At 40.0% G+C, this 23042-nt stretch overlaps 2 protein-coding genes across 2 annotated transcripts; one reads left to right on the top strand and one right to left on the bottom strand.

Annotated features, from left to right (window-relative positions):
- Window positions 1-256: 256 nt before the first annotated feature.
- On the bottom strand, window positions 257-2992 carry LIG4 (DNA ligase 4; the record flags this gene model as incomplete). The annotated part of the gene is made up of 1 exon (XM_079722089.1): window positions 257-2992. One exon carries the CDS (start codon window positions 2990-2992, stop codon window positions 257-259), a length of 2736 nt encoding a protein of 911 aa, XP_079578215.1.
- Window positions 2993-21579: 18587 nt separating this feature from the next.
- ABHD13 (abhydrolase domain containing 13) lies at window positions 21580-22716 on the top strand. The gene has a single exon (XM_079722052.1). It carries the CDS (start codon window positions 21583-21585, stop codon window positions 22594-22596), a length of 1014 nt encoding a protein of 337 aa, XP_079578178.1. The 5' UTR covers window positions 21580-21582; the 3' UTR covers window positions 22597-22716.
- Window positions 22717-23042: the final 326 nt, after the last annotated feature.

The following is a 23042-nucleotide window of genomic DNA, read 5'->3' as shown; positions in this document are numbered from 1 at the left end:
TTCTAGATTTCTATAAGGAGACTGTTAACGTTAAACGTTTTATTTCATCTTGGTTATAAAAATAATCAAATTCTATACTGTTAAAAAATTTTCCCTCTTGACATTGGGCCATTGGGTGTCTTTTCTATATCAAAAGTTACAATTATGTGTTTCTATATCTAATAAACTGTTTAAGCATAGATTTTAAGAGATTAAAATAAAATGTAGTTTAATGAGTCAGCCAGATCAGAGGCTTCCCTTACTAGGAAAGTTAGCTTCAAACCAAATATTGATTTTCCTCCTGTAATTCCCTCTTGTCTATTGATTCAGTTACCCAACGTTCTTGTAGGATTTTAAACTTCCTCTTAAGAGTTCTTCGAAAAGCTTTAAAGTCTGCGACCCGACTCTGATCCGCCCCAACGATGACGTGAGACACTCCCTCAGCTAAGCATGAAACTACTTTTGCTCCATGAAACTGAAGCTCCAGGGCTGTGATAGCTAATCTTGCCCCCTCGATTTTAGTACTTACGTCATTAATAACAGTATACAAGTCCAAAAAAACGGTGTGGTGTCGAAACATGCTAAGGGGAGTGTTATCCCAGGAATACCGGTGTTCCAAATCGGCAATCACAGGACCCATTTCCCTAGGAGTCTGTTCACCAGCATTTTTAATTCCCGAGAACACTTCCTTCAGTTGGTTCAAATCGGTATCGACAAAGTAACTGTCCCCGTAGCAGTCGTATTCCCGAGCGAAGTGCTGTTTTGTTGACGGGCACATGTGGATCATGTAGCGAGGCTGCCACGGCACACAGCTTTTGGTCTCCAAAGACTCTAACAGCCACTCTGGCTTGACAACATCGTGTTTATCAGAAGAGATGATGTTTTTCACTCGAATGTTCTCAGACCCTGCAATCACACAGTATGTGTCTGGGCCTGGATTTTGGACTATGTAACCACCAAATTCTGCGATTCTGTTCTCCAGATAAGACTTTGGATGGCTGTTTGTTCCACTCATGACACAAAACTCCACATCTTCAAATATATTAGAAACTTTGTTTATGTTAGAAAGGTTGGGTGCTTTTAGGTGCTCAATAATTCCAATAACTTTCTTCATCTTTGGGGCAGCTTTCCGCTTTTTTTCTTGTGGTTCATCATCATCACCCACATAAAGGTGTTTAGACGCAAGCTTTCCAGAGGCTTTCCCTCGAAGTTGTTCTAAGTCCTCCAGAGATGTACATTCATGCCATTCTTTGTTTTCTCTTATCTTCTCAATTCGTGGAAAACGCAACGTGCAGCCAGTTTTATACATACCACTGGGGACAATCTCTGTGGCCTTAACCTGAACAATGACCGAATTCCAAGGTTCGATGTAGACCTCTGGCTTCTCTGTTCCACATAAAATGCAATTTGGTGGAGCTTTCTTATGAAAAGGCTTCCAGTGTTGGGCCAACTTCAAACCCAGGTCATACAGTTCTTTCATGGTGTAACCTGAGCCAACGCGACAGAGAGTATGAAACAATGATGGTTTTTCACCAGAAGGGGGTTTCTCTGACACCGCACACAAAAAATGAGACATCATTCCACCCCGGGAACCTTTCCCCCAGTAGCCCCCCACGATTAAGATGTCCAGTTCATCCATCAGCCCATTTACATACTCTGGTTTAATTTTTAACCATCCTTCACCTCTTTTATCTGGCTTGTAAATGGACAGAGGATGTTTTATCATGATCCCCTCTTCTCTTTTATCTATTGCTTCATTCAAAGCATCAATTACTTCTTTCTTAGTATGAGCTTGTGTTTTCTGCACTATTTCTATTCTACCTGGTATTGGTGTAAAAACACTATTAAGAATTTCATACCTCTTTCTCAGTGTCTCCTGTCCTAGCTTTTTATCATTAACCATCAATACATCAAAAACACAGTAACAAGTGTGCAGATCAGAATCTTCTACCATTCTTTTAATATCAAACTTATTCCCCTTTTGCATAAAAGTTTGTGTATTAGGGTTGTAGGCCATCATCTCACCATCGAGGATACAGTTCTGAACATCTGTTTTGAATGCATTATGGATGAACGGTGTAAGGGAACCTTCCTGTGGGGAAGAGCCAAACTGATCCTCATAGTTATATCCATTGCGGGAGAAGTACCGATACACGTCCCCATCCTTGTGCATCTGCATACGCTCACCGTCTAGCTTGGTTTCGATGTAGAAACTCTGGTGTTTCATGTCCTTCTCAATTCGCTCAATATCTGCTATAGAGGCCAGCATGGGTTTAAAGGCAGAGAATAAAGTGATAGAAATGTCACTGAGTCCAACTGAAGGATCATGCAGTTGCCTACAGACCTTTTCCAGATCTGTGGTGACATTATGCAACTCAGCAGCATCATTATGAAAAACAGAAAATACAGTTTGCTGACTAAAACCAAGCTTCAAGTCCTTTACAATCATCCGTATCAGCCACTTTTGTTCAAGTGCTGAACTCTGAGTTATAAGCTGAAGAAGACTCTTCTTTACTAGGTCCTTCCTTTGGGCAGAATTATTGTTGGCAATGGAGTCTAAAATGTCATTTACTTGCTGTATGGTTAAACTTCCCTTCTGTAAACATCTGGGTTTCAACACAAAGTATGCAATCATCGCAAAGTCTCCAGCATCTCCACGAGTTCCGGTAGGTGTTCTGTAGTTTAAAAGTTTGAGGGCATCTTTTCCTTCTCGAGGTAAGTTAAGCAATTCAATATAAAGCTTAGCAAGCATAGTTTCTTTGATGCCATAGGCCATTCTCTCTCTTTCCAGCTGAGGAAGAATAAGTCTCATGGCTGGATAAAAAGAATCTGTGACATCTTTTTGGTTCTTATGAAGGGCATCATGAAACTTTCTCCAAGAATCTAAAAATTCTTTGAAGTGTCTGATTTTTTCTGCACGTCCTTTACTTTTCTGTATTCGTTCTAAAGTTGAACATAAATCTGCAAAAGGAACGTGAGATGCAACAGTCTGTGAAGTTTGTGAGGCAGCCATGGAAGCAAAGGTGAATCTTCTAGTTTATCTGATAAAGCAAAAAGAGAATAACTGTAAAGGATAAAATTCAACTAAATATTAATGTAAAGACCTTACAGAAAGTGCCTGGTTCATAACAAATGTTTAATAATGTTTGTTAAATGAAAACAGACAAATGTAACAAATGATGTCTCTTTTCAACCTCTACACTGAATGATAATCAACTATTTTGTTTCAAACCCATTTCACTTCTGAGCTCCTGAGGTCTTTTCTTATATTTCTCCTCTTTTTGTTCAGACCACCACCATACAGCACCAGAAACAAACTTTTCTTTTTCAATTTACAAACAATTTTTCCCATTTTATTGTTTTATTTTTTGTTGAAGTATAGTTGATTTACAATATTGTGTGAATTTCTGCTGCAAAGTGATTCAGTTATACATATGTATACATTCTTTTTTATATTCTTTTCCATTATGGTTTATCACAGGATATTGAATATAGTTCCCTGTGCTATACAGTAGGACCTTGTTGTTTACCCATTATATGTAAAAAGAAAAACTTCCTAAAATCATGTTTTTAACAAATTGCTAGCTCACTGAATTGAAATTTGGCTGAACTGAACTTCTATATAGATAGGGTCCTTTCCCCCAAGTAAGTACCCTCTTCTTCCAGACAAAGCCTATGACTTTGTTTACTGTCACTTCTTCACTGCTATGACAAATCACTCTAGCATTCAAAACCCAAATCAAAATATCCTCCCCATGGAATTCTCACTTTACCTTTTTTTTTTTTTTTTTTTTTTTGCAGTACACTGGCCTTTCACTGTTGTGGCCTGTCCATTGAGGAGCACAGGCTCCGGACGCGCAGGTTCAGCAGCCATGGCTCACAGGCCCAACTGCTCCATGGCATGTGGGATCTTCTCAGGCCAGGGCACGAACCCATGTCCCCTGCATTGGCAGGCGGACTCTCAACCACTGCGCCACCAGGGAAGCCCCCACTTTACCTATCTCTTAACTCTATTATCATAGTTACTTACAGTTTTATAAATTTAAATTCATTAGTGCACTTTTTTGGCTGATAATCCCATGCCAGTAATCCCAAAACCACTTGCTGACTATATATGGGCCACGCATTGTGCTATGGGCAAATACAGTATGTTTCTGCCTCGGGAGTACATTTTGCGATGAAAGAGAGATATAATGGGAACTATAACATGATAAGTGCTTTAACAAAAATACAGCAAAAGTAAAATGTCATGAGACAGAGCTTTTCACTGAAATATCTCCTAAAAGTCAGAGAGGAAATAATGGGGGCCTTATTCTAGACCCTAGACCCTGGACTAGGGTCTAGAATATTTGCTAAAGTGGTCACCACAAGCATAAAATTTCTTTGAAGTTTTAAATAATCATGCAAGTTCTATTAGAATCTATAAGATATCAGAACTAATATGGTTTAAACTATGGAACACTAAAATATACTAACTTTTCCAAAAAAAGATTCAAGTAATATGTGTACTCTAGGAATTTAAGCCATGTTTTATCTTGTGGTTTCAGATACCTCCTGGCATATCCCCATGTAGCCCAGAGGGCAGGGAGTCAGAGCAGCTTCCAGGGAGTGGGGAGGTCTCTTGTGGTGCAGAGTCCATGACATTCCCGGCCCCAGCAAACAAAAGAGAATCACACAGTATTATCAGCACGAGGCTATACTATCCAGCAGGAGAAATCACATGGTTAACTACAACACCATGTTTACTAAACTGTCAGTCTCTGGAGGTGAGAAATCAAGTTGTAATCTGTGCCACTAGGTCCTGGTGCATAGTAGGTTGGTTTATTGAATGAATTACTGAAACCTACAGTTGAGTTCCTGGAAAAGCACACTAGGGAAGGCCAGGAGCTGATCACACACACACACACACACACACGCACACACACGATTGGTGGGGTAGTTTGGTTAAAAACACCCAGCAGCTATGACTGCTCTGGGGAAGGTTAACAAAATCCATTTGGGGGCCTATGGGGAAAAAACCCCTCACTTCTCAGTCTAATTCCTGACAAAGGAAATCCAATTTCTACAGAGTCCATTAGGCCGAGATAAACCCAGGAGAGACCACAATCCTGAGTCTTTTATCTCTGAATACAGAAACTGCTTCCCCTTGCTGTGTCTCATTTGAATAACTGACTGCACCACCTGGTTAGGTCTGTTCACTGTCTCACCTCTCAAAACATGCTCCCTCAACCCAGCGCATTACAGTATATAATGCCCTGTTTACAATTCGTATATAATATGTACCAAACGAAGTATGTTAAGAAATACTTCTTTGAATGTTCAAGATTGGTATAGGGTTTCTAATTTATCTGTAGATTCTATTACAGTCTCAAAGTCCAAGTTTCCCTGAACAAGTCTCAGGCAAAGACTCAAATTACTTTATACTAATGTTGAAATCCACGTAATGATGTAAATATATATGCATCGTAAAACTGCTACATAGATAACAAGGATTCCAAAATTAGTATAAAATGAATAGACTTCAAATATTTTTATTTATTAAAATAGTATAAAAAAGTCGAATATTACCATTTCCACTGCTTTTTACATACTCTTTTAATTTTCTTTTCTGGATTCTGAGGATTTTAGCTGATGCTTTTGTTTTGTGAAAAAGCAATACAAAGAAGTTTGTGGTTAGGGCTCAGGCTCTGGAGTCCAATAAATCTGAGTTTAAATGTGGAGTCTAACACTTCATAGCTGTGTGATATGGGGCAGCTATTTAATTTCTCTAAGTTTCAGTTTCCTTAAGTGTTAAGTGGGGTTGATAACTATGTAGAAATTAGGATGATGCCTGACAATTCACATAAGATGCTTAACACAGTACCTGGCATTTAATAAGCCCCTGATCGATTTTAGTACTATAATGCTTGTTGACCCAAAAGACACTGAACACATGAATATTACAAAATACTAAGCCGATAAGAAGAGAGGGGGACGATTCATTTTGACAAGGATAAGCAAAGCTTTCAAGAGAATATATACAAATAATTAGTACAACAATGACTCATCATCCATTCAGCTGCTGCCTATATACAACAAGACACACTAGCAAGGTTTTATTCGGTGAATATGGGAGATGATTCAATGCTCTTCTACTGGAGAGAAAGGGATGGCACAGGTGAAGTTTCCTTCGTGCAACCCTCGACAAGACAGAAGGGTTGACAGGAGCCCACCTTCCACAGCACTTTGTGATATTCTGGGAGAACCTCAGGAGAAAGAAATTAGTGGTGAGAAAAAGCCAGAAAGTTGTGAGAGGCAGGAAGTTAGCGAAAGACAAGGTGTAAGAAGAGAAACAAGCATACTCCCTCTCCGCAAAATCACTGGACGGTCCACACTACCCTCATCAGCGGATGCCGGGGGAGCCCTGGCCTTGGGCAAACCGTTACCTCTGAGTCCAGGGGTCCCCAGCTGGCGGGGCGGGCGCCGGAGTCAGGCCATTCAAGCAGCCAACACGGCTCCTGAGCGTCAAAGGCGGGGGACACTACAGTCCCCTCGCCCCACGTCCTAGGAGGTGGGGTCCAGAGCAAGAGCCCCGAACCGGAGACCGGGCTTCTAACGCGGCGGGTCACCAGGGTGTCGGTGCCCCTCACCCGGGGACCCGAGGAGGATGAACCGAAGGACGAAGAAGAAACCTGAACTCTTAAGACTGTAGCATTTCCAGGACTAAGAAGACGCTACACGGCACCCTCCTGTTCGGCCACACCTACCCAGCCTCCGCCTGCCCAGACTCCACCTCTGGATCCTCCGTGGAATCCGAAGCCCCTCCCGGGCTGTCACACAAACCGCCAACCTGACCTGAAGCAGCCGCCGCCGCCGCCGCCGCCGCCGCCGCCGCCAAACCGGAAGCGGGAGCACCGCGGGCCGGTTCCGCCAGCTGCTCCCTGCGCAGGCGCAATCGCTTCCTGCGGACGGAGCGGCCCTGACTTCACGCGGCTGACGTACGCGAGCGCCCTCGCCACCTGCGGGCCCAGAGGCTGTGACGTCAGGGAGATGATGTGCGCAGGCGCCGTACCTTTCCGGAGGCACCGGGAGGACCGCCCACCTTGCTGAGCTGCAGAGGCCCAGAGGGAACCGGGGTTACAGTGTGGTTACCAACACATCTCCGGTTGGCCTCAGCAGCAGGTGCTCTTTGCAAACGGTTGGCCCACGAGAGTGGATTTCGTCGCTGAGAGAGTCCCCCAAATACTTTGTCCACTGGCTCCTTACTGGGACTTTGAGCCTGAGCCTCTCTGCTTAGGCTACTCTTAGCAAGTGACAACCTCTCAGAGTTCTGCTCCCTATGTGTAAAGAGTGGTACCATCACTCATTTCCGTGGTTGTGAAAACACCCAGGGGAGAGGAGGGCATCTTCCCTCCCAAATCGTCTGCTGTTTCATTAAGGTGGAAAAACATGCTTTTGCAAAATTGTCTAAGGCAGTTCTTTCCTATTGGTTTTTCATGATGGTGCAACTGTGATGTGAGCTCTTGTCTCCTAACACAGAAATAATACATAATTCACAATAATACATAATATATAATTCATAATACAAACAGTTGCATACTCAGAAATCAACAATGGACTCCTAGTTTCTATTCAAGGATTCAAAATAAAACTGTTCCACAAATCTCCACTGAGCATCTACTATGATATTGTAAATTGTGTTACATACAGATTGAGAAATGAAAACAACCCGGATCCTTGTGTGTGGCTTTCCAGGAGCTGTGGCTTTCTACCAGTATCTTGCTATGGTTTGTCCTCTTCCACCATGGAGAATTGAGAAATTATTCATAAACTGTAGGAGGAAACAACTTTTAGAATTACTTCATTTTAGCATAAAATATTATTGCTTTAAAATGAAAGTGAAATTTTGCTACAACAGGCTCTGAGAACATATTTTGGAACTTTTAAGTGCCCTTAAGTTGTCTAATGTACAAAAGCCTCTTTTTACAAACTGACACACATTTAATCCACACTACTAATTTGTAGTAAAGCTAGACTTAGGGCTCCTTCTAGCTCAACAACAATTATATGTCACATCAGCTATGTTATCTGACTACTTTTCTAAAATCACTTGAGTCATAAAGTCACATGGTACCGTTTTGTGGGTAATTTTTCCACCTACTAGTCAACTTAATTATCAATTTACTTTGGAGGAGCACCCAATAGTGTTAAGTTAGAGGACCCTCCACGTGCCCATCTTTTGCGAAGGCATTTGTGTACATTTTTGTACCCTCTTCAACATCTATTGCGCTTGTATGTCTGAGATTGCACTTTGTATTAGTGATATGAGGGGAACAAGGAAACCAGACAAACTCCAAGTTGTTTCAAATCCCCATCTCCAAGTTACCATGTTATTTTAGCCTTCTGATGCTTGGTTCAAAGAGAATCAAGAGTTTTTCATTGAGTAGCGTCTAGAGTTGCTTTGATTATTAGTTTATTTTTGTAAGTGGTCGGTCTACCATGGTGGGTGGTGCTTATCAGATGATGCACCACCTGATAACAATTTCTGATAAAAATAAGGAATTATTATCAAGAGCCTCTCTGACCTGGAGCTCTCAATTTGGTAGCAGATTCCAAGCTTTAAAAAAACATTGTTACATATCCTCTGTATATATAACACAGGGTACAGAGAATAGGGAATGACGGGGGTGGGGTTAGACATCTATAAACAAACAACTGAGTACAATCTGGTGCGCAAGGCGGTTGTCAATGAAGGTAATGATGCTCCAGCTTCAGGGGCCCATTTGTATGGTCACTTCCAAGGCCCTGGGAGGGGCCCTAGCAATGTTTTCACGGTCTTGTGCTTCTGTAAAATTTGCAAAAGTAAGGTAATGTTCCATTCCTTTTCTTTACAAGGGCCGTCTAAATGGTACAAGTTTCGGGCCTCATAAAACATGCATCCGCCCGTGACGGTCCACTCTGACAAAGGTAGGAGCGGTCTGGGTTGGGAGAAGACAAAAAGAGAAACAAAGTTAAGGAAGCGATTTGAGTGCCGGAACTCACTCCTATACCCTTAACAACCGACTGGGGCAGACACCGTTTCTTCGGGAAGACATGCGTCCTGCAGGCAGATCCGGCAGGCTCCGAGCTTTCATCCCGAAGGCCTCGGAGGCGGGGCGAGAGGCCTCCCGGTGATCGCAGGGAAGAGAAGCTGCCGGACTACCCGCCGCTGGGTACCCGGCCCATCGCGAGAATGCGCGTGCCGGCGGCCCGTTCCCGCGGTTTCTTGTCCGTCCGGGCCGCCGTCGTGGGTGGGGAAACTGCTCCGGCCGCGGTCTCTGCGCATGCCCGAGAGGGCGGGCCGGCTTCCCACTCCCGGGAGGAAGGCGAGAGCAGGTGATGTGGGAGCCGGCGGGAGTATTTGCGGGCTACACAGAGCGTGGGCCGGAAGTGGAGGAACCGAGAGCGGCGCCGCAGGAGCTCCGGGCTACACCGTGGCGACGGCGGCGGCCCCTCGCCTGGAGGAGGACGATGAGGAGCGACGGAAGCGGCGCGGGGGGACGCTTCTGCGCGGCGCCGGGTTCCGAGTCCGCGGCCGACTGCGCAGCCTGCGAGCAGGTCTAAGTAAGTGCGGTGCGGGCCGCCGAGCCGCGGGGCCGCCGTGTCCCGGGGCCGCGGGGGGCGGCCGGCGGGGACCTCCCGGGAGCGCGGGGCTGCGCGCCCAGGGCCGTGCGGGACCGGACGGAGTCCGCTCCACAGCCTCGCCGGCCGAGGGGGGAGAAGCCCAAACAGACGCCGCTGTGGGAACCGAGGCGCGCCGATTTCCGACCGCCCTCCGGTGCGGCGCCGGGACGCTGTCCTAGAAGGTGTCTTAGAATCTGCTGTCAGTGGTGTTTCCAGTAACGTGTACAAACAGGCGCGTGGACACCATCCATTCCCCAGCCCAACCCTCCCCCGCACACAGGAAAAGTGCAGCGAAAATCCCAGCTGCCAGGTGTGAGGCATGGAGTAGTCCTGATCCACTCACGTCAAGAACAGGTTTAGACCTGCGAATTCCATGGCAGGAACTTTGGGGTGTTTATGAAACGGGGCGGGAGCACCCCATAGAATTAAGTCAGTTTTGCTGTAGAGTCTTGTCAACATGTGTTTTCTGCAAAATGCATTACGAGAGTTATTGCCCAAGGTATCAGAACCCCAAACAAAGTCTTTTATTCGTTAGCTCTTTGACTTAGGTTCACCATGTTACAGTTATTGCATAGAAAGGGACAAGAAGATGTGGGCTTTAAGTTTTGATGCTTGGTTTTTCATGGATCCTCTCCTGGTATCTTTCGGCACGCGTTAAGAACTTGTGTGCAAGCGTGGGTTGATCTCGTATCTTTTGCTGAGAGGTTAAGTTTTATTCCACGAGCTAAGAACTCGTGGTTGACCATCTAGTGGTATGTCGTAATTGTCCTGCTTACGTCCTAGACTGCTCAATTCAGTAGTTGTTAATAGAGACTTACTGTGTGCCAGGCATTGCTCTGTCGACTGAAAATACGGATTTGCATAAGATGATGTCACTGTCATCAAGGAACTCACAGTCTCTGTAAAGCAGATGAATTACACTACGGTAGTGAGTGCTACCACATGAATTTGTACAAACTGCAGGATGTGGAATGGTTGGCAGTAGGGAATAGAGGACCAGGGAAGGCTTTCTGAAGGAGCTGCTACCTGAGCTGGGTTTTGACAGGAAAAAATAAGGCAGCGCCCTAATTCCTTCCTGTGTGCCCCTACACAGGTAATCTCCAGTGAGTCCTACCATTATTTCACCCAGGTCTAGCAGACCTTCTAGTTGTACTTACTCTGCTCTAGTAGATAATAAAATGCTTTAACTTTTGTCTCGTACAAGTAGCTGCATGTATTAACACACTGTGTTACAGTTGATCGCAGCCGTGTTTCAATTACGTGTTTGAGCCCCTTTTTACACACCAGGAGACATATATTTAGAAGACTTAAGTGAGTTGGCAAAAGCCGCCCAGCTGTCAACGTACGGAGCCTGAAAACACCCTCCTTCCCACAGCACGACGCTGCTTGCCATTGATAGATAGGTCCTTTGGAATGATGAAAGTGAGCCAGCTTATGAGTATCTGTACATACGGACCTTGGCAAGCCTCCTGGCTTCTCAGCCACACCTCAGGCCTGAACTAGAGCATTTACTAACCAAGTTGTCCTGGGTCAACATTGTGACTTTAGAAGTGGGTACAGGAAACAATCCAACCTAACCTTTTTCTGTGATCTCTTCTCTCTGGTCGCTTACCTCAGGAAAATCTACCTCTGTTTCTCTGTTTTTCTTTAATTTAGAACTCGGTTGTTACTCAGAGATTCTAAAATCTTTCTGATTATTGGTTAGTCACCTCAGGAATGTTTGAGGCCCTTATATACTCTTTTTAGAATAGACCTAAAAAAAAAAAGGGGGTTCTAGTTTTTCTAATTAAGATTTTTTCCCCCTCAAATGATAGACTGCATAATAAATTATTACATTTTATTTTGCTGTTTCATATAAGTCTCAAATCCTACAGCAGTATATTGTACTGGAATTGCAAAGCTGTAGTATATCCAGGGTGTGAATTGTGTGCATTTATGAGCTAGCCTGAGAATCTTACTTCTTCCGTAACACTGATTTTATAAGAAAATAAATTCTAAGTTTCACCCATTTAGTTAATAGTATTTAGAACACTATTCCGTCGTAAGTTGGAAACCTCCTGAATTTCATTATCAGTTTTAATTCTAACATCACTGTTTGCATTTTTAGCCTTGTGGATCTATTTTTTTAACCCTTTTCTTTCTTTGATATTTATAATCTCGGAATAAATTGTGACTGACTTCCACAGTGACAAGAATCTGTTATCTTTGTTCTCTCAGAGTGGACTACATTTGCGAAGTCTTCTGTGCTTCAAGCGAAAGGGAAAGCACAAAAATGCTACTAAGTTGATGCCTGGTATAATGTTCCAGATGTCTGCTCAAGCCAATTGAAATCCCAGTTTAAATCCAGCATCTCCATAGGCAGTTACCGTTGATTTGTCCCGTAGGACTATTAATACACACTTTTTCATTATTGATGACACGTGGGTAACCGTTAGGGAAATAGATAATTCATCCTGTGGTGTCTCCAGCACACTGATAGTGGCTGTTTGTGTTTTCATTTCAGCTGTGCAGCTGGCATGGTTTCTTAACTTTCCAGTGCTTAGCAGAAAAGGAGATCCATTGATGCAGGAGGGCTGAATCTGCTTTCTCTGTTACTTGAAATGTGATTGGAAGCTGTGAATTCCCCCAGAGGATACCATTCTCCCCCTGTGATGTAGACGTTAGGTGTGACACATGAATTTGCTTTCCACTTTTTAGTCTTCCCTTGAACCTACACATGGTTTTGTCAGTTGTCGGTATGTTTCTGTAATGTACGAGCAGTTTTTATTTTTAAACAAGATGTTCCTAAAATTATCAATAGAGATGGATATAAAGGCCTTTAAAATAATAGTACATTTATGACTTTTTAAAATTGTATTTATAATTGGTCACTCTTTAGTCAGATTGTTTTTGGGGAAGTCATATTTAATTCATGTATAGGTAAAACATCTTTTATAGTTTTCAAAGACCTTTTACTGTTGGCAGAATCAGTAAATGAATATATACTGTGCAATACAATATAAACTTCTGCATTTAAAAAATAATGAGAATAATTAGCATTTACTTTTTTTTTTGCGAGACAGTTCTAGCCTTCATTAAAGTATAATTTTATCTGCGATTGAAAGAGTAACATATTTGTTCAGTTTACTCTGCTAGTATTATTGGGGCAGTCATAATTAAATGTATCCATTCCCATAGTTTGAGTTTTAGTTCTTCATATATCTAAGTTGTTAATCTTTATTTATTTTAAATTTTTGGATAAAATATTGCTAAATGAATAAAAATAAGTGGCATAGACAGCTGTTTGATGGAAAGTAAGCGAAATTATTAATGCTAGAGTTGTACTTTGTCCTGTTTTTAAAAAATTGGCAAAAATTTCCCCATGGTTTCTTTAAGTTTTCAAGCATAATGAAATCCAGAGATTACTAAAATTATGTTGTGAAGGTCACATAGTTAAGGTTTTCTTTTTCTTTTGCTCTATGTAAGGACAGTGTGATCTTTCTCTAATTTTCCTTGGCCCCTCTATAATTAAATTTATGTTAGGCATATACAGTTACATATGCCCATGATTCCTGAGTAGATCGAGGGCTACTGAGTAGATCATGAGCTACTTAAGAATAAGACTGCATATTTATAAATTTTAAATAGTCTACAGTGTCTGAGCACAATGATTCAGATAGCAAATCTCTGCAGGTATTGGTGGCATTGTCTTTAATCTTTAAATACTATGATAGGATGCATTGGAATCTGATGAGGCTGAGAAACCAACCCTGGGACCATTTTGTGGTCTGGGCTGGGTTTGAGAACTCCCTTGGGGGACATGTAGTTGTGTTCTGAGGACTCATATGATTGAAGGTGGGCATACGTTTGGTATTGATCTCTCTTTTTTTAAGCCTCGGCTTATTGAACAGTTATTTAAATATTTTTCCTTAGAAATGGAACCATTTGCGATCCTCCAAGTACATATATGAGGGAGCACATAAGGTGATTAAAGGAAGTCAGATGCACTTGTTCATCACTCACTCAGTTGACTGGTCACTCAGCTCACGCTGTAACCAGCATGGTGGTTCTGACAGCTTCACAGCTATAAATTGTTTATATTTTTAGCCTTAAATGGGTTAGTATATACTTATATGGGCTGATATTTAAAGATAGGAAGCATATGGAGCAATAAAGGTGAGCAAAACAAGTTAATGACTATAAAATTCTCAAGATAATCATCATCAGATTTCTACTTTTCATTCATTTGATCAAAGTGCTTATAGAATATAAAAAGATATTACTAATATTTCAAAACCATTCTTTTAAAAAGAAAACAATCATAATTAGTTTTACTTTGTCTATATATTATAATAAAAATTAGTCATGTTTTTTGCACAGGCTCCGGACATGCAGGCTCAGTGGCCATGGCTCATGGGCCCAGCCGCTCCGTGGCATGTGGGATCTTCCTGGACCGGGGCACGAACCCGTGTCCCCTGCATCGGCAGGCGGACTCCCACTGCACCACCAGGGAAGCCCCTAGTCATGTTTCTAATAGATTATTTCTTGAGAAGTGCTCACTAATATCAGATGGCACCTCTAACCACTTCATCTAAATAAAAAGCACAAAAATTGCTGTTAAGGTTGATTTTTTTCATTCAGATATAAGACCTGTGCATGTTATAATAATGTACCTATTATTGATATTGTAACATAGTTAAATTTACTTTGCATGTTATTTTATATGTAGCCCTAGAATCAATTGTTTTTAAAAAATATATTTGTTTACACATCATGCTTTTTTTGTTCATAATTAACATAAGGCATGTAAAACATTAGATGAGGAGGATTTGTTTAGTTTTGGATAAGTCTGTGTTGTTAATGAAGCATCAGGTACTCAAGGAACAGATAAATTGAGATTATAGATGGAGTAGACATGGAGAATGGGAATAATTCATAAACAAGTATGATGGTTGGAGCCATGAGAAAGAATGAAATCCCTGAGGGAAAGAAAGGTCAATATACAGGGCCTTGGAAAATGCCTACATTTAGGGGTGGGTCAGAGTGAGAAACACAGGGATTTGATTGTACTGGAAGCTGAGGAAGATTCCAGGTTTGGTGCTACTTAGGGGTACGGTGTTGCAGTGTGGATTGAGAAAAGTCCACTGGATTTATTAGTAAGTGAGGTTTGCTTTTTATGAGAGATCATCACAAGAGCTCACGCCTCAGATCCTCTACTAGCGAGTAGTTAACGGTTACTGGGGTGGTCGAAGCCATAGGTAGATGGGCTTTAGAGACATTTGATATGTGCGAGCTGGTGTGATAACTTGGCAGAGGCAGAATTGAGAAATGGGAATAAGTGAGGTACTTATTTAAGATGTAGGCATAAGATTAAAAACAGAGTAGTAGTGTAGAAGAAGAATGGCGGATGAAGGACATTGGTTGACTGAGCGTCTGTGCTCTACAGATCTAATGTTCTTTCCCTCTAAGCAGCCTTCTTAATTAGTATAAACATTGATTTCACTTGGAGTATATTAAACTCACATTTCTCTTGATTGTTTATGATGCTAAGATGTTATCAGCAAGTGCATTGCAGCATGCAAAAGAACCTGGCAAATAACCCATCTCTTCTGGCAACACATTTCATAAATTTTCCTCATAGGATGTACTTTTTAAGGGGTAACTCATTGCCTTGCTTATTCTGCATGACCAGCAGCAATGGTCTTGGATTCAGCTGGACATTCTCATTCTCAAAAGACCATACCTGGCCCCAGCCTCCCTCTACTTTGTTGAAAGATGCGGATAGAAAACCTGGCCTGGCAGCATCAGGTATATTGTTCCAAGTAATAGCTCAGGTTAGTGGAAAGATGGCACTTGGGTGGGAGCAGGTGCCACCATGAGCTAGCTGCTTCATGCTCCACAGGAAACAGTATCTTTTGTTGCAGCGCAAGGGCATAGCGACCAGGACTCAGCAGAGGACACACCAGAGCGTCCCCTCTTTGTATTCCCACTGGGCATGTGCAGAGCTGCTCACTGTCCTCTAGTCCAGATTTAGCTCACTAATAGGGGTCAAGTTCACCACACAAAGTACTGCTTAGAGACAAAGCTGATATCCCACCTTTATTAGGTTTCCAGGGAAACAGTGCTAGAAGGTTAACCAGAGGTCACTTTTTTTTCATGGAGGAGAAAAGATTTTTGTTTTTCTATTTTTTAAATTTTATTTATTTATTTTTGGCTGCATTGGGTCTTCATTGCTACGCGCGGACTTTCTCTAGTTGCGGCGAGCCGGGGCTACTCTTCATTGCAGTGAGCGGGCTTCTCATTGCGGTGGCTTCCCTTGTTGCGGAGCACGGGCTCTAGGCGCGCGGGCTTCAGTAGTTGTGGCGCGTGGGCTCGGTAGTTGTGGCTTGCGGGCTCTAGAGCTCAGGCTCAGTAGTTGCAGCGCATGGGCTTAGTTGCTCCGCGGCATGTGGGATCTTCCCAGACCAGAGATCGAACCCGTGTCCCCTGCATTGGCAAGCGGATTCTTAACCACTGCGCCACCAGGGAAGTCCGAGAAAAGGTTTTGTTAACCCTTTATTCAAACTAATTTTTTGGCAAAATAAGTGGAAAACTTACTGTTAGCTCGAGGATCTGTGCACTGGACTGTTCCGGAGGCAGTGTTCATTTTTATTGATCATCATAGCATCTGGGTTTATGTGAAGTTGTTTTTACATCTCAGCAGATGGCTCTAGTAATTGTACTTTGTTGATAGTTTCAGGTAATTTATCAAAAAAAATCCTTCCTATGTTGTTTGATAGATCCAGTTCCATTAAGAGCATGGAGGTGTGATACAGAAGGAGGAGCAGAAATTATTGGCTAATTGGGTTATAGGAAAAAGAAGGTAGTTCGTGCGTGGAGGTCTCTTTCTAAACCGCCAATATGCCGTAATGTATTACAGAGAAGAGACACACACTCTAGAACAGTTTTTATTAACCTGTCCTTAAAAATTGACATCCATTTGATATTCCTCAAAATGAATTGACTTTTACTGACTTCCACAGTTTAACAATCCATTGCAAGATTACCCTTGTTTATCACAAAGTCATTTAATTAAGGCAGCTTTTCAGGAATGCTTTGTGGAAAGCTGCAAGGTTAATCCCTATTGTTCCTAACCAATAATGGACTCAAATATGCCATTTTTCTGATGTCCAGTCTTAAATATATATGTCTGACGCTCAGAATGCAGTTGTGTTTCCTTAGAAGTCTAATAATTCAGATACATTACTGGATTGTTCATTTAAAAAACATTTTAGTTTTGAGTATATGTAAAGTGGTGTACTACCCATAGGGATACAGTAGTGAAAAAGAAAAACACAGTTCCTGGCCTTACAAATTTAAATTCAATAGTGTATGTTGAAAAGATTCTGAAGACGAAGCAGCTGTTATAGGAAATTACCAGTGATTTAAGAAGCATCTATACCATGAACATAATGAGATTCTAAGAGACTCAGAAATAGTTAGATGCTTTGAAATCAGAGATTAAGAGCTTTTGGTCAAAAAGGCTTGATTTCTCATCTTGTCTCTAGCATTAATCAGCCTTGTAAATGTTAGCAAGTTGCTTCACCTCTCTACCTGTTTTTTTTTTTTTTTTCATCTGTAAAAGGGAAATAACATTACATGCTTCCTTAAGTTGTGAGGATTAAATGACTTAAATTGGAAAAATGAGTCAGCTGAAAATTAATGAAAATTGCTCAGACATTGTTACAGCCCTCAGAGATGTTACAGCCACCAGAGCATGAGGTATGCTGGGGACTGTAGTTCCTGACAGAGGAGCCCAGGAAGACGGCTGCTGTTATTCACTAACGGTGATCACAGGGAGACCACACAGCTGTCCCAGCCTCACTTCACTTCGAAATATGTCATCTCAGCCAGTGAGCAGATCTCTGGCTATTGAGAGCTAAGCGCATCAACAATTCCCTATTCCGGGGTTAAAATGCCCTTAAATATTTCTGTAGTTACAAATGGGAGAGCTGGTTGGATCAACAGTGAGATGCTTGAGCAGAACTTATTTCAGAAGCTCTCACTGATCATGGATCCTATCCTGTTCCCATTCTCTGGAAGAAAGAGAAGGGAGAGCCCAGTGCGAGAGACCAAAAGGCTGATCTCTGTACAGAGCTTGTGATTTCTGGGGAGGAGCTCAGAAACTTGTTTTCAGGAAATTCCTCAACAAAAGATTTGACTGTCATGTGATGCTGGCATTTCTCATTATATCAGGTTAGATTTACTGTATACATTATAGAAAGACCTTTAAAAAATAGATGTTTTGCCATAATTTCCTATGAATGATTATAAATATATGCAAGTAACTGTGTGTTTAAAAAAGCAGATTTATCTTTAAACATCTAGTTGCAGTTCCCAAGAAGGACAGAATGAAATAAGATGATGTAAAAACAAAGATGATGGTAATGATGACAGTCATGGTAATGAAGATGATAGCTGTTTACTGAGCCTTTTCTGTGAGTGAAGTCTTGTTTTGGAGGCAGCAAAAAAAAAAAAAAAAAAGGAAAAAAGAAAAGAGGCTACTTTTTTAAAAAAGATATTTTTTCAAAGTTTGAAAATCAAAAACTTTATATAGTTTAATTTGTATAGGTGGTTTGAATTTCAAAATATGCCCTGTCCATGTATTAGGTTTATGTTTTATTTAGTGTTGTATTAGTTTTTTTATAAGAACTTTGATGTGAAAACTTGAGTCAATTCACTCCTGATTATCCAGGTTGTGGGAGTGCTTTGCCATGCCCTTATCAAATTCCTAGATTTTTTTTTCTTATAGGTGCTTGGTAAGTTCTAATTTTGATGTTAATTCAAGCAGAACATGGTTAGGAATGTAGTAGTACAGCCAGAAATACTAGTCACAAAAGCAAATTAAGTTAATATATCTGTAGCATTTGTAAATGCTTTTTTATTAATTTTATTTGATAATGCTGACCAGCTTTATAAATAGGCATTTTTAGAATTCTCATTCTACTGAAAAGGAAATTCAAACTGGAAATAACTGATAAACCCAACATTATTTAACAACTATATGGTAGAGCAGACTTTAAGGGTGATGGAATTTTAGTGTGTTTTTTTTCTACTATATCACCAAATAAGTGATATTTGAGTTACTCATCTCTCTGATACTTCTGTCATAAACGATTGGCTTGACTATGAAAAAAAGTACATTTTTTCCCTAAAGAAGTATCTTAAATGGTATCTTATTTTCCAAATGATACAGTGCCTTAATTTTGTATGTTATATCCCAAACCTTGTTAATCCTAATCATTATACAACGATTATTTTATTTTGATGTATAAAGTAAATGCCAGTCTGTTTTCAAAATTTCCTAATACAGTTTCTGGGTACGAATGAAAATCATTCTCTTAAAGAAATAAAATTAAGCATTAGATGAAAAATTTAAGTGCTCAGATGTGTTGTTCAGACTTATCCACTACAGTGAAGGATTATAGAGTAGCTCTGTATAATTTAAGCTGTTGATGAATAGTGGTCAGAGATTGTAAACAGCATTGATTATTGACCTGGAACAGTTATTCACTATTCAGTGTATTTGGCTTATTTGGCTGCTGTAGTGTACCCTCTTTCATTCTGGTTCTTATCCAGGTCTGACACCTAATGCTCAGGTATTGCTTCTGTAGTTGTTAAGCTTGGATTTTTGTTTTACCTTACCTACCTGCTGTTCTCTGGCTTAACGTAGTGCTTATTGTAATAAAACTTGCTGCAACTGGGTGGCAGTGTTGATTTTAGAGAAACTTCAAAAAAATGCTACACTGTTGGTTTATGTTCAAAGGGAGTTATTTGAACACAATTTCAGATTTTAAAGTCCATGTTTAGCGGAATAGTAAAATATTTTTGGTGAGATTATAGTGAAAAATCGAATCTATTAAATCGTCTAACTCATCTTTGTAGCCAGTATAATTTAACTTGGTTTTCAGTGTTTAAATCTAATTTGATGAACTAAAATGCCACATTTATTAGCTTATGGCATACAGTAAAATTTTAAAGATAAGTCATTAACAATTATTTATTAAATTTAAGAATAACTTCTTTATGGTAGTTTTGTTAGTAAAAGAGATTGTCATTTTTTAAAATGGTAAATATATAAGTAAATGAGTACTACATAAGAAAAATTGTAACATCTCACCTCTTGTGCCTTTTTAAGACCACACACATAAACTTTATTTGATAATAAAAACAATGACTTCTGAAAGCTTTTCTTTTGTATTTTCTTTACATCAGTTATATTTTTTAGCAAACTTTAAAAAGATTTTTCTCCAGTAAGTCATTTTCTTCATTTATCTCTGGTTCTGAAATAGAATTTCTGTGTCTTTGTTTCACACTTATCCCCCAAGTGTTTATGGCCTTATCAGTATACTGTAGCAATCTTTGTTGACCCACTGGTATGAAATTGCAGTGAGGGCTCTATAAAAGATTGAGCATATTTCACAGTATCAACACTCTAAAGTTTCTTTTTAATCATATATGAAAGACAAATTATTAGACTTTTTCTTAAAAATAATACAATATTAGAAACTAGTGTTCCATTTAAATTATTTTTTAAATTTAGCTGTGAGAACCTCCAAACAGAAGGGAAATATAAAATATTTTTTATTTTAGTTTAATTATAATTTTTTTCTATAATGTGAAAAAAAATTGACAATTCTGTTGGATTGGTCTTGATAGGTTAGAATCTCTTAACTACCTCTTTAATAAAATTTGCCCTCAACCTACCTAGCTCAGTAAAGTTGTAGGATACAAAATCAATATATAAAAGTCTGTCATGTTTCTATATGCTAATAATGAACTGTCAGAGAAATTAAAATGATCCCATTTACAGTTCCATTAGGAAGACTAAAATAGCTAGGCAGAACACTCTTTGACATAAATTGCAACAATATTTTTTTGGGTCCATCTCCTAGAGAAATGGAAACAAAAGCAAAAATAGACAAATGGGACTTAATTAAACTTAAAAGCTTTTGCACAACAAAGTAAATCATAAACAAAACGAAAAGACAGCCTATGGACTGGGAGAAAATATTTGCAAACCATGACACCAACAAAGACTTAATTTCCAAAATATACAAACAGTTTATACAGCTCAATATCAAAACAAAAACAAAAACAAAAAAAAAACCCACAACCCAATCCAAAAATGGGCAGAAAACCTAAATAGACATTTCTCCAAAGAAGACATACAGGTGGCCAGTGGCACATGAAAAGATGCTCAGCATCACTAATTATTAGAGAAATGCAAATCAAAACTACAATGAGATACCATCTCACACTGATCAATCAAAATGGCCATCATCAAAAAGTCTACAAATAATAAATACTGAAGAGGTTGTGGAGAAAAGGAAGCTCTCCTAAACTGTTGGTGAGAATGTAAATTGGTACAGCCGTTATGGAGAACAGGATGGAGGTTCCTTAAAAACTAAATATAGAATTACTCTATGATCGAGCAGTCTCATTCCTGGGCATATATCCAGAAAAGACAAAAACTGTAATTCAAAAAGATGGATGCACCCCAGTGTTCATAGCAGCACTATTTACAATAGCCAAGATGTGGAAGCAACCTAAATATACATCAACAGATGAATGGATAAAGAAGATGTGGCATACGTGCACACACACACACACACACACACACACACACACTCACACACAATGTCAAATCAAGGAGAATACATGAATGAAAGTACCTGCATTTTTTTAGAAAATAATACAGTTTGATGAATATTTGTGTTTCATATATACAGCGGTGGAGGGAGAAAGGAGACCTTGAGAACTGAAGGGATGAGGAAAATTAGAACAATCGATTTTGTGGATGTATTGATGTAGGTTTCCAAGGATTCACCTAGTACCATGATTTATTACGTCATGGATCTAACTTTTAAAATAATAGATATATGTTGAATTACTGATTCTCACTATCTCTGTCTCTCTTTAGGACACTTACGGAGAGCCACAATGGAAAAGTCCTGGATGCTGTGGAACTTTGTTGAAAGATGGCTAATAGCTTTGGCTTCATGGTCTTGGGCTCTCTGCCGTATTTCTCTTTTACCTTTAATAGTGACTTTCCATCTGTATGGAGGCATTATCTTACTTTTGTTAATATTCATATCAATAGCAGGTATTCTCTATAAATTCCAGGATGTATTGCTTTATTTCCCAGAGCAGCCGTCTTCTTCACGCCTTTATGTTCCCATGCCGACTGGTATTCCACATGAAAACATTTTCATCAGAACCAAAGATGGAGTGCGTCTAAATCTTATTTTGATAAGATACACTGGAGACAATTCACCCTATTCCCCAACTATAATTTATTTTCATGGGAATGCAGGCAACATAGGTCACAGGTTACCGAATGCATTGCTTATGTTGGTTAACCTCAAAGTTAATCTTTTGCTTGTTGATTATCGAGGATATGGAAAAAGTGAAGGAGAAGCAAGTGAAGAAGGACTCTACCTAGATTCTGAGGCTGTGCTAGACTACGTGATGACCAGACCTGACCTTGACAAAACAAAAATTTTTCTTTTTGGCCGTTCCTTGGGAGGGGCAGTAGCTATTCATTTGGCCTCTGAAAATTCACATAGGATTTCAGCCATTATGGTGGAGAACACATTTTTAAGCATACCGCATATGGCCAGCACTTTATTTTCATTCTTTCCAATGCGTTACCTTCCTTTATGGTGCTACAAAAATAAATTTTTGTCCTACAGAAAAATCTCTCAGTGCAGAATGCCTTCTCTTTTCATCTCTGGACTCTCTGACCAATTAATCCCACCAGTAATGATGAAGCAACTTTATGAACTTTCCCCATCTCGGACTAAGAGATTAGCCATTTTTCCTGATGGAACTCATAATGATACATGGCAATGCCAGGGTTACTTCACTGCCCTTGAACAGTTCATCAAAGAAGTAATAAAGAGTCATTCTCCTGAAGAAATGGCAAAAACTTCATCTAATGTAACAATTATATAATGTTTTTCTTTTTGATTAATGCACTGTATTTTAATTTCTGCAGAATGATAAAGAATGTTCCTTTCTAGAAGTGTGTTATATCTGTACTTGTCTGAAGAGTGACATTAAACTTTGAAAGGACTTCAGTGCTCCTTTAAAATGATCCAAATAGTTTTTTACATTTGAAGAACTATAATTATTGGGATTTCATACATTTTCATCGAACCTTTCAATATGGTTATGTATCCATATCTTTAGTTTATTATGCTATCATAATAGCATATTCAAAAGTTTCTTGTTGCTGAAGTTGTGTAATCTACATGACACTTAGATTAATGACTAAGTGTGGAAGGAGACATGTAAACAAGAAACCTTTGGGTATTATTCCTTTAGTAAATATTGGGACAATCATGGTAAGCAAACTTAGTTCTGTAATAGCATTTTTCACCTTAAAAATGAAATGCATG

This window comes from Hyperoodon ampullatus (genome assembly GCF_949752795.1).
Source record: "Hyperoodon ampullatus genome assembly, chromosome: 16".
NCBI classification, from domain to species: Eukaryota; Metazoa; Chordata; class Mammalia; order Artiodactyla; family Ziphiidae; genus Hyperoodon; species Hyperoodon ampullatus.
Note: the sequence above shows the minus strand (reverse complement) of the source record. Positions and strands in the feature narration are given on the sequence as shown.